This window comes from Sceloporus undulatus, chromosome 2 (assembly GCF_019175285.1).
Source record: "Sceloporus undulatus isolate JIND9_A2432 ecotype Alabama chromosome 2, SceUnd_v1.1, whole genome shotgun sequence".
Taxonomy (NCBI): domain Eukaryota; kingdom Metazoa; phylum Chordata; class Lepidosauria; order Squamata; family Phrynosomatidae; genus Sceloporus; species Sceloporus undulatus.
This window is the reverse complement of record NC_056523.1, coordinates 270,158,867-270,171,753: the sequence shown is the minus strand read 5'-3', so window position 1 is coordinate 270,171,753 and position 12,887 is coordinate 270,158,867. Positions and strand designations below refer to the sequence as shown.

The 12,887-nt window shown below is 41.0% G+C and overlaps 1 protein-coding gene across 1 annotated transcript in view; it reads left to right on the top strand.

Moving 5' to 3' along the window:
- Positions 1-12,887, top strand: part of MAN2A1 (mannosidase alpha class 2A member 1) — an 89,599-nt gene that overhangs the window by 39,152 nt on the left and 37,560 nt on the right. The window contains exons 6-9 of the mRNA XM_042455308.1: positions 150-323; positions 3,696-3,882; positions 6,033-6,210; positions 9,812-10,014. Of these exons, the coding sequence (XP_042311242.1) occupies positions 150-323; positions 3,696-3,882; positions 6,033-6,210; positions 9,812-10,014 (742 nt within the window). The remainder of the gene's footprint in view (positions 1-149; positions 324-3,695; positions 3,883-6,032; positions 6,211-9,811; positions 10,015-12,887) is intronic.

Sequence of the window (12,887 nt, the reverse complement as noted above, 5' to 3'; positions counted from 1 at the left end):
TAGACCTGTAGCCTTTAAAACCTTTCTTATGCAGTTTAATACTGCTCCACAAGATTCTGAAGATCACGATGTTATCTTGCAAGAAGTTAGAAGTTTCTAATTGTGTGATGTGAATGAAGATATTTTCACCATGCGTTTTCTTTTACCAGGAGTAAAACCAAAATCCGGCTGGGCAGTTGATCCCTTTGGGCATTCACCAACCATGGCTTATCTTTTGAAATGCTCTGGATTTTCCAATATGCTTATACAGAGAGTTCATTATTCAGTTAAAAAGCATCTTGCAATGCAGAAATCACTAGAATTTTTTTGGAGGCAGAATTGGGGTACGTATACACTACATGACCTTATATTAAGATGTGTTGTAATGACAATGTTTATAGCCAAATACTTTACTTTGATCAGAATATTTACAGGGGTGGGGAACCTACGGCCCACCTTCTGACAAACTACCATTCCCATCAGCCAAGCTGAAGAATGTTTTAGCCAGGCTCATGAGGGCTTGGTTGTAGCTCCTCCCCTTATGGTGACTTTACATGTAGCATCACCGTAAGGAAAGAGCTACAACCAAGCCCTCATGAGCCTGGCTGAAACTTTCGTCTGCTTGGCTGGTGGTGAGGTATGATGGGAATGGTAGTTCATCAGATCCTGGAGGGCCACAGATTCCCCAACCCTGATTTAAGAGATGACATGATTCTTCTGTATCTCAATCTTCAGAATTAATTTGCAACTCATTTGTGGATTTCCCCCCCTTTTTTCATCTTTTAGAGCCTTTGTTACAGGCCCCTAAGTTTTAACCTTGCCTTATCCATGGGTCCTATCAAAATCCATAATTTTGGCCCCAAAACCTGTCCCCAGTTTAGTCAAGTATATATGGTAAATTAATATTAAATAATAATTATATTAATTAGTATTATTAATTAATTAATAAGATTAATTAATTAATATTTAATTAAAACCTATCTACGGTTTAAATAAATTTAGCCTATTTTAATTTTGCCCCCATCTACTGCCAAGTTGTGCAGGCCTGATATAAAATTAATGGATTTAAAATGTTGTAATAAATGTGATTTAATTTTTTTTTATATTATACAACTACCTGTGGTCCAGAATAGTGTGGTGGCAGTTCTAAGCATATTTCTAAGCCAAAGTTTTGTGTTATGCCGTAGAATGTATCTTTAACAAAATGTATCTTTAACCAAAAAAATTCAGATTTTTTTTCTGACATCATATAATTCAGATTTCTCTAGCATTTTGTTGTACAGTTGGCCCTCCTAACTCGCAGATCTGAGATCCGCAACCTTGATTATGCGTGGAGGGGTGACCTCCATGGTTTGTAATGGTGTGTACTCCTAGCGGCATGCCCTGTTCAAACCTTTGAGGCTTGAATACGCACGAGCCTCCATTTTTGTGGGTTGCGGTGGGCCGGAATGGATTCCTCCACACAAATGGAGGGCAAACTGTATTCTGTAATCCTTCTTTCTTGTTCAAGAGTGGATGAATGGAATGTTTAAACTTGAGAAGAACAACTGTGATCGTTATCCCCCCCCCCCTCAACCAGTGTGTAAACTTAAACACCTAGAAGAAAAGTAAGGTCATTTGGTTATAAATTTCTGGATAGGTCACTGGGCCACGAAAACACTTGTGATCAATTAATGGGCATACTACATGTTAATGACAGATACGTTTAGCTCGGTATTCACGGATTCTTTATCAACAGATTCCACCATGCACTCCTGAAAATATTCCAACCCCCACCCACCACCCACCTCCCAAAGTAAACTTTGATGTTGCCATTTTATGTAAGGGACACAACTTTACTATGGTGCTGTATATAATGTGACTTGAACATTCACAGACTTCGGTATCCGTGGAACCAAACCCAGCAGATACTGAGGGGCTCCTGTATTTGATTGAAGGAACATATGGAGATGCAATATGTAGTATGCAACATTCAGTGACTGATTTTTTAAATGTAAATGCTTGGCAGTTGGGTATCACTGTTAGATTAGAAGGAAGGGCACAGCAGATCATTTTGGAGGTATTATAGAGGTTGAATATATCTTACCCAACATGCTTGGAACCAGAAATGTTTGGATTTTTTTCAGATTATGAAATAAGATATCTTGGAGATGGGACCTAAGTCTAAACATGAAATTCTGTGTTTTGTATACACGTTATGCACATAGCCTGAGGGTAATATTATGCAACATTTTTCATAATTTTGGGCATGAAACAAAGTTTGTGTACACTGAATCATCAGAAAGCAAAGGTATCTCTATCTCAGCCACCCATGAATGAAGTTTCAGATTTTGGAACATTTTGGCTTTTTTTATTAAAGATGCTCAACATGTATAGTCCTCCTTCTATTCTCGTAGACTTGGGATCCGCGCCCCTTGATTATCTGCGGGGGCGAACAGAGGGCGTTAAAATGGGGAGGTGCCCATGGTGTGCATTTGCATGCCCCCACAGGAGCACACCTCCATTCAAGCCAATATGCATGGTTTTTCATTTTCGCGGGGGGGGGGGGGGGGGGGTTCTGGAATGAATCCCCTGCAAAAATGGAGGGAAGACTGTAGTTGCCTTTACAGTGGCCAAACTATTTGCCATCTAATAGATATACCTTCCATTTATGATTTTGAACTGTAGGGGTAGGAAACATATTTAGTATGTAAACCCAATTAATAATTAAATTATATCAGAAGACTAGATGGAATGACAGTTTACTGGCTCATCACAGGTGCTTGTGTCAGACATTGGGACCCAATGAAATACATACTGCATGTGCAGACACAATAATATCAAAAACCCACCAAACAGTGATACCTTTATACCTTTACACTGCTTTGATCTAATTTGAAAAAGTGGTATATAAATAAACATTATTATTATTATTATTATTATTATTATTAATTGAGCCAATGAAAATGCACAACATACTTGTTGTAAGCTTTCAAAGCTCCACTGGCTTCTTCATCAGGCAAGGTGTTAAAAATCATACAGGAGGGAAAAAAATTGAAGATGTTAGTCATAGGCCTGCATTTTGCTGTTTTTGTTCTTCGTTCAGATGGTATGGAGAGGTATCTCTTGCAGGCTGGCACCTCCTCCTTCTGGCCAAGCCCAAAAAATTTAACTCCCATTTGCAACACAAAAAGATACTTCCTTTGCAGTCCGGTATGTCTCCATCCTTTGTGAAGACACAGGCCCCTTTATTGTGCAGAGAACACTGAATTTCTCAAGAAGTCTTCATGCTTTTGCATCAGGAACACTTTAGGTAGTATTGAGGTAAAACATGCCTATGCAGTCCCATTTTTAGGGGTGTGTGTGAATGTTTTACCTTTGTTGGAGGTAGAAACCTCAAACAGGATGGTCCAGTCCACTGGCTCTCTCTTTAGGATTCCCCTGTTATGACTATAATGCAGTATCTTGAAATCCAGAAAACATCTAGGTGTAGCCAAATAGCAAATCCAGTAACATCAAAAATCCACCAGTGACAGGCAGTGTATTGTGGCAGTAGACTTGCAGAAAAGGTTATAGGCAGAAGTGTATGCCTGGAGCTAATAGTTGGTAAACTCAAAATTCTATAAGATTTTGACCTAATTAAAAACATTCCATAGTAAATAGTCTCTATCTAGGCCAGTCTATAATATAGAAAGGAACATTTTTTGTTATATTTATCTTGCCTATTTTAATTCTAGATTTGGGATCTAATACGGATATTCTCTGCCACATGATGCCTTTTTATAGCTATGATGTTCCTCACACTTGTGGACCAGATCCCAAAATTTGTTGCCAGTTTGATTTTAAACGCCTTCCTGGAGGAAGAGTCAGTTGTCCCTGGAGAGTTCCTCCTGAAGCCATTCATTCAGGAAACATCCAGCACAGGTAAATATATAGCACTGTCAGTTAATGGCAGAGCCAAGCATAGTTTGTACAATTCAAAACAAAACAAAGAAACAAACAAAAAACACTATGCCTGAGGAATGTGGAATAATATAATATGAAAAAACCTGTCTCGTCTTCTTTTCAATATTAGTTTTTATGTAGTTGTTTCTATATATGTTTCACTCCAAAAGTTGCAGTCTTTCAGTGCAATTTAGAAAGATCCGTTTATCTTAAAAGAGAGAGCATGAAAAGGATTAGGCAGATGGAGGAAATAAGCAAACCGTGGCGCTGGTTCTTATAATAACAAACTGGAATAGAAACAGTTCATGGAGAGGAGAATCAAAAAATGGTTGTCATCTTTAAAGGTCAAAAAAGTCATCTGTATCTTTTCTTCACTGGAGTCTCATGGAATGGCAATGGCCGGTGACATTCAGTGGAGAAAAGAGCGTGGCTTCTTAGCAGAGCTGATGGTGGCCCTGTGCCTCTTTTCTTCCTCACTGTAGCACGAGGGACCCTAAATATTTCAGTGTTGCTACTGTGTTGCTCATGAGATTTCTCAGATACTGTAGCCATCATCAGTGGCCCTCCTTTGAGTCCCTTTCCATCTCAGGTGAGTTGATAGTGATCAGAAAGAGTGCCCTGCAGAAAAAAAATGCACTTCAAAATGCCTCTCACTCGTCAGTGGGATCTCATGTCTTCCCAGCACCAGAGTTTTTACTTAGGCCTAAATTCAGTGGTTCATTCCAATCAGAACCATTTAATCAATGGAATTGTTCACTTAGCAAGTTCCCATTGATTCAGTTTCTTCAGTCTAGTTTGAAATAATAATTATATTTACACTTTAGACTTTGCATAAAGTTACAGCTAAACTAGTTTTAACTAGATTATTTGCCTTGTTGATTTTTCTTTTTTAAACTTTATACAGTCTTGTGCTTTAACTATGGTTTTATTTGATTTTTCTCTTATGACTACTGTGAGCCCCACTGGACATTTCTTAAAGTGAAAGTCTGCACAAAATTTTCTTCATAGCTCTGTTCAATTTAATGAGATATTATTGACAATAAGCAAGGGTAGAATGGGCTACATGTCATGCATTGGCTACATGTCATGCAGGGTAGGGGGTTGGACTGGATGGCCCTTCTGGTCTCTTCCAACTTTGCGATTCTATGATAGCTATATATTACTTCCACTTGCTTTTTGTCTTTTTGTCTAAGAATGTATAGAGATGTATGATACCTGCAGCAACAGAGATATAGTAAGCCTTTAAACATCTGCTTGGAAACACCTAGGGTGGATGCTTCTATTCTCATGTTTTGTTTGTAAATTTCTGATGGCTGGTCACTGTGGGAATAACATCATGGACAAATTGATATTTGGCATGGTTCTATACAGTTTGCCTTGCTCTCCTTTTATGGATACCTAATTTTGCATACATAATTGAAGAGGAAATAATTACTTATTAATGAATGTGTGAAAAATGTGGGGACATTTATGGACAATGAATTACAAAGAATCTCAGCTGTGGTTGAATACAGTAAACAAAACAAACAAGCTTCATTTATATACCGCTTCATACCGCCTAAGCAGTGTCTAAGCGGTTTACAACTAATTTGCCCCCAACAGTCTGGGTACTCATTTTAGCGACCTCCTCGGAAGGATGCAAGCCTGATTCGAGCTTCAGCCCTTTTCCTGGTCTTGAACTCGCAACCTTATGGTTTTGAGTGAATGGTTGTAGTACAGGCATTTAACCACTGCACCACCAGGGCTCTTTGTAATTAATGCAAAGGAACTGTATGTTTTCTGTAACACTTAATTTCCTCTTGCAAATAATGTTGCTGTGTTTGTGTTGCTTGTACTGACTAAATATAATCTTAAGACTATTTACTAACATGAAAGAAAGTTGAATTCAGCTCATTGGGGCTTGTTTTTGATTAACATGCATAGGATTTTGGTCAAATATCAGACCAGGAGCAGTATCTTATAAAATATCCAGAATAGCTCAGGAATTAAATTTGATTGCCGTGACTCTTTTAAAAACATTAATAATTCAACCCAATCAAGTAACATTTGCAGATTTCAGAAGAATCATTGTTTTGTATAAAATATCTATGGATGTTGGTATATCCCCTTATCCTCATTTTCTCTTCAAGGGCATGGATGATTTTAGATCAGTACAGAAAAAAGTCAAAGCTTTTCCGTACCAAAGTTTTGTTGGCACCATTAGGAGATGATTTTCGCTACAGTGAGAGTTCAGAATGGGACCAGCAGTATCAAAATTATCAGAAGCTTTTTGATTACTTGAATTCTCATCCTGAATACCATGTTAAGGTAAGGCACGCTCATAGAGGGGTTAGAATATGCTTTATGCTAGTGTAACTGAGAGTGCTAAAGTAACTCCTTTCCTGACACTGTATAAGGAAGTAGTATTGCACAACTCCTTAAACAGTGGCTTTGCCAAATTGCACAATGTCTACCAGACACAACTCTGTTTCACTTTTTAAATAGTTTGAAATTGCCTAAAATGATTGGATTGTTCATCACCCTGAGATCTTTGGATATAGTCCAGGATATAAATATTTTAAGAAAATAAATATAAGATTGTACAATCTGGGTTACAATCTTATTCATACCTAACTATCTGATATTTATCACACACTGTATGCCTCAGCAAAAAAGAAAACCATTCTTGTTCCTTTACAGCAGTGGTTCCCAACCTGGGGGTCGAACGACCCTTTCACAGGGGTTGCCTAAGACCATCGGAAAACACATATTTGCATGTAGCAATGAAAATAATTTTATGGTTGGGAGTCACCACAACATGAGGAACTGTATTAAAGGATCGTGGCATTAGGAAGGTTGAGAACCACTGATTTACACTAGGAAATGTTGATCCTAATTGTCACATACACTAATGGAAAGGCACAGCACAATAACAAGAACAAAGAGAGCCAATGGTTTGAGTGTGTGACTCTGGAGACCAGGGCTCAAATCCCACCTTGGCCTTGAAATCCACTGGGAAATCTTGGGAAAGTCACACTCTCTCAACCTCAGGAAGGCAATGGCAAACCTCCTCTGAAGAAATGCCAAAAAAATCCCATGGATGGCCTCATTACACCTCACAAAACTACAGTTTTCAGAATCCCATAGCAAGCTACGGCCTTCTGGCTGGAAAGGACGGGACGTCTGCCCAGAAGACCTGTGCACGGTCCCTCTTTGTTGTGGCTCAGTTTTCCACGGGAGAACTGGTCTGTGGATAGGAGCCGGCTTGGCCATGTGTGCACTTCCCCACCCCTCCTTGCTGCAGATTGGTTCTCCCAAGGCAACCCGAGCTATGACAAGTAGCAGGGACAAGAACACACACCCTGCTCCCTGCCCCTACTTGCTGTGGCCGAGATAACCACGCCAAACAAATCTTAAATTATGGCCTTCAAGTTCTAAAAATCTTGTCTTTCAGCTATATGAAAAACAGGCCTCATAATACAATTTGACATTAGGAACTCCCAAGTTTCCCCGTTTCTTAGCGTTGTACAGTACAGTATTTTAAATTTTACTGTGTTTTTCTCCATCCACTAGATAAATCTGGAAATCTCTTTTTGTCCTTGCACAAAAGGTGTTCCATTTCTCATAATAGGATCTGTTTGGAAAAATAAATAAAAGTCTTGGTAAAACGTTTGTTTTTATAACTGTAATTCTATCCAAAGAGTTAAATTTGACTTTGGGCATTTTCCCAAAGAATTTACCTCACCAACCCCATTCTCGCTGCAGTCACACTAGGAAAAATAAAATGGTAATTTAACGCTTTCAATCCATCTATCCACCATTGTGTCATAGGCCTCAAACAGACAGCCCAAAAGGGCTGCCATTGGACTGACCCAGGTGCGGGGTGTACACATGATGCACACACCCCAATCACTCAGAGTCTATGCTGGGGCTGCTAAATGCAGCCCAAAACTAGCTGTGAATGGAGTGGTTTCTTACTGCTGCTTTTTGTGGCCCATTGAGGACTGGAGCGGCAGACACTCTTGAGACTGTGGCATCTGGTTGCCGCAGTCCCGGGGTGATCAGGGCGGGAGCAGCCTCTAGCCACTCCTTTAGCTCCCTCTGTTTGACCTCTTGTCAGTTATGCATTATCATCACAAGATCATCTGCATAAGCTCTCAGTTTATATTGTTCCTTCTTTACTTTCACCCCATAAATCCTGTTGTCTTGTCTTCTGTCTCTTGGTAGGGCCTCCAATGCCAAAATAAACAGTAAAGATGAGAGTAGACACCTCTGTAGCCTCCATTTGTATTTCAGCTGCTCTTGTTGTATTAACATTTACCAAAATCTGGATTTTTGGGACTAAGAGCGGAGTATAAATAAATAAATAAATAAATAAATATAAAAAATGTAAGGGATGTGGTGTCTTAGTGGTTAAGATGCCAATTCTGATGATCATAAGGTTGAAAGATTGGCAGCTCAAGGCCCAAACACTGCATCATGAAGTGTGCTCCCATTAATAGTCCCAGCTTCTGCCAACCTAGCAGTTGCATATGTAAATAGATAAATAGGTACTACTTTGGTGGCATGTTAATAGGGTTCCATGCTCTCATGCTGGCCACATGACCACCAGAGTCATCTTCAGACAAAGCTGGCTCTTCTGCTTAGTAACAGATGAGCACTGCCCCCTACAATTGTTTATGACTAGACATTCATGTCAAGGGGAAACCTTTACCTTTTTAAATTGTCTTTATTACTCAAGTAATATTTTCACCAAACTTCATTCTCTCCAATATTTGAAATAGGTAATTCTGGCAATTATGACAAACTTAGGTCAGTTTCAAAGCAAACCAGTTCCAAACCATGAGATATGAAACTCTTGTTAAAACAAACAGAGTTTGTTGTAAACCATTATGTCTGATTTATACACAATACCTAAGTGAGATTCCTTGAAATGGCTCCCAGAGTTAGTCTTCTAGTACTGTGGGAGGAGGAGACATGGGCGGGTTATAGACCGCCATTTCAGACATCCTCAGGATGTCCCATTTTAAAAAAGGGGCGTCTCTTGTAGACGCCCCTTTCCCTATCATGGACTCAGTCCGTGACAAATGGCAGCAGCCGTTCCACACGGCCGCCACCATTTTTACATCTTGGACGCATAGCGTCCAGATAGGTCGCGGCAGTTATGACGTCGCGGGTGCACCATGGGCGCCTCGCGACCTCATAATGGCGCCGCAGGAAGAAGCTCCATTTTGGAGCTTCTTTTTTGCTCCGTGAGGGAGTCGCGCGGTTTGTATGCTGTGACTCCCTCGCGGAGCAAAGAGCAGCGCCGGCAGACCGCCGCAAAGCGGCGGTTTGTAACACCTCTTTGAGACTTAATTCTGTTCCATTCTGGTTCTTACATGTGTCACTAACCATGGTACAAACAATGTGAGTGAAAAATCTCACAGATCTCTGGCAGGCATGACAGATCCTCTGTGTCAGCAGTCTAGACTGCATGTAGTGCACATGTGTTGAATGGCAGGGAGAGTGCCATCCTGTCCTTTTACCTTTTGCGTCTGCAAGGTAAGACTTTTCAGATTATGTCAGGACAAATCTTTGACAATATGGTGTTAAAATAATTTTTACTCTCCCCCTTCCTACTATCATCTAAGATTTATTCTGTCAATACTATCAATATCTGATAGAACTTAATAGTCCTATAAAGAGTAAGTAGGGTCCAGGCATGGTGAAAAGTAGAGCAGAGGTGCATGGAAAAGCAAAGCTCTGCTATGGACTCTATCTCTTCATTGTAGTACTGTCTTAAACATGGGAAATCATTGTCTACAAACATGAAAACCTCCTCTTCTACCTTTTAGCCTCAAGAAACAGCAAGACACAAACTTCTGCCAGATAAAAATTCAGTTGAAAATAGTGTAAAGAACTTGTATCATATTTTACTTTGCTTCAGGCACAGTTTGGGACATTGTCCGATTATTTTGAGGCCCTCCGAAAAGCCAGTAATTTGGATGAAAAAAACAGTAATTCAGTGTTCCCTGTTCTGAGTGGAGATTTCTTCACATATGCAGACAGAGATCATCATTACTGGAGTGGGTATTTTACATCTCGACCCTTCTACAAACGCCTAGATAGGACCTTAGAATCGTATTTAAGGTAAGTAGTATCTGAGCATTTGTTCTGATTCGTACACAGATGCCTCTGGCTTGACAATTCTCCATTTATGTGTTGATAGGATCTGTTAGGAATGTGAAGAGGTCTCTGTAAATTACTTTTTCTCAGTAACACAGGTTGTCTCAGTGTGTCAAGACAACTTATTGGGAAATTGCAACAAAAGTTTGAGGTGTTGCATGCTTTTTGTCACATATCCACAGTCCACCACTGGCTCCCAAGGTTTTCCATTTTTTCTCTTAACAGTCAATAAGCATATTGTGCCTGCTGAACATTTGAAAGTCCTGCATTAGCCTGCTGGGGAAGGGTGGGTTCCTCCTTCAAGGTGTTTTTCTAAGGATTTTTGTATGTTAGCAAACTAAAGTGGTTTGCTCAAATCTGCTGGCAACTCTTTCTTGTGGTTGTTGTTAATGTTTCATTTACGTAGTAACTGGCACTTAGGGAAGTTAAAATAGCTATGGATATTCAGAAGTCTGTTCCTGAACTAAATGTATCATGGTCATACGTTTTTCTTCAGGAGTTCTTCAGTTCCCTTCAGCCAGTAGTTAATTTTCCATCCCCATTAAGCTCATTCCCATTAGGCTGATTTTGACCAGTGAATGTTCAGAAGTTGCACTGCTGCCCCAAGCAATATTCACTATACTTTTTGACTGATTTCTTTGGGTAGCATGTCTGTCTTTGGAAACATACAAAACATTTGGGAATGTGAAGCAAGAAAGGCACTTGCTGTACAGGTACAGTAAATACAGCTGTGCCTTTTTGTATTAATGTCTCTTTCTCAGTGCTGCATTCAGTGACTCCATTCTGTTTTCCTTAGTCAGCTGCTTCTGATCTCTGAGCATGCACTGTCTTCACTGGATTTCCTGGGATAATAAGAACAGATTAGTAGACAGCCAATGTGGTGTAGTGGTTTCAGTGTTGGACTAAGGCTCTGGAAACCAGGGTTCAAATTCCCCTTCGCTCATGGAAGTGCATTGGGTGACTTTGGGCAAGTCATGGAAACCATGCCCTATGAGGAGTGGCTTAGGTTGCTGGGTATGTTTAGCCTGGAGTAGAGAAGGTTAAGAAGTGACATGATAGCCCTGTTTAAATATTTGAAGGGATGTTGTATTGCAGATGGAGCAAGCTTTTTTTCTGCTGCTCCAGAGAGTAGGACATGGAGCAGTGAATTTAAACTACAGGAAAAGAGATTCCACCAAAACATTAGGAAGAAATTCCTGGTGGTAAGAACTGTTTGACAGTGGAACATACTGCCTCGGAGAATGGTGGAAATTCCTTTGGAGATTTTTAAACAGAGGCTGGATGGCCATCTGTCTTCCTGCATGACAAGGGGTTGGGCTAGAATCATAGAGTTGGAAGAGACTGCAAGGGCCATCCAGTCCAACCCCCTGCTATGCAGGAAATCCAGATCAAAGCATCCCTGACAGATGGCCATCCAGCCTCTGTTTGAAGACCTCCAAGGAGGGAGACTCCACTACACTCCGAGGAAGTGTGTTCCACTGTCGAACAGCCCTTACTGTCAGGAAGTTCCTCCTAATGTTGAGGTGGAATCTTGGGGGTCTGTAGTAGACTCCCACCATAACATCCTTGTTGTTTCCCTGCCCTTTAATTTTTATCCAGATGCTCTCCACCTGGCTTCTAGGATTGATGTCTTGGATCTCTTCACTGGTGTAAATGTCCCTGACATATAGGGCTATTCCTCTTCCTTTCCTGTTTGGCCTGTTTCACTTGAAAAGGTTATACCCCCCTATTTCCACATTCCAATCATGAGACTCAACCCACCAGGTTTCAGTGATGCCTATTATATCATATTTGCTTTGTTGTACTAGGAGTTGAAGTTCATCTTGCTTATTTCCCATGCTCTGTGAATTAGTGTAGAGGCATCTAAGACCATGTGTTCCCTTTCCTTGCTGCCTGTGCAAGTTCTTTTGCCTCCCACTGTTAGGTCCTTGCACTGTTTGTCTTGTTCCCTCTCTGTCAGTTTGACTATCTTCTCCAGCTCTTTTGCCTTCCAGAATACTGTCTCCCTCCCCCACATAACTCAGTTTAAAGCCCTCCTGATCAAATTCTTGAGGCTATTGGCAAAAATGTTTTTGCCAACTGGCGTGAGATGCAACCCATCCCTTGCCAGAAGTCCCTCCTCATGGAACCGCAGCCCATGGTCCAAGAATCCAAATCGTTCTTGGTGGCACCATCTACGGAGCCAGTTATTTACATCGCTATTTTCTTCTCCCTTCCTGGACCATGCCCTTCGACTGGGAGAAGAGAGGAGATGACAACCTGTGCATCCACCTCTTTCAACTTCCTACCCAAAGCCTCATAATCCCTTATGATACTCTGAAGGCTATGCCTTGCAGTATCATTAGTTCCCACATGAACCAAAAGAAAGGGGTAATGGTCAATAGGCTTGACAAGTCTTGTCAGCCTCTCTGTCACATCACGGGTCTTTGCCCCAGGGAGACAGCACACCTCCTGAGACATCTTGTCAGGCCCACAAACCACTGGTTCAGTGCCTCTCAGCAAAGAGTCCCCGATGACCACCACACGCCTCCTCCGAGGCTTAGCAGCGGCCGGTCCCTTTGGTGGAGCTCTCTGGGTCCCCTGCTCTGTCCCTGAGGTCTGTCCCTGCTGCTGTTCCTCATCATCCTTGATAGTAGAGAGAGATTGAAATCGATTCTGTAGCTGTAAGCTTACAGAATGTTCCCTGGTTTCCCTACTTCTGTGTGTGACATTCCTCCAAGTATCTACTTCTGTTGTGTGCGAAGTGACTTCCTCCTCCCCAGCAACTTTCTCTGTGTGTTTCCTGTCCAGGACCATCTGGTCCATTCTGGTCAGGAAAACCTCTTCCTCCCTATGAT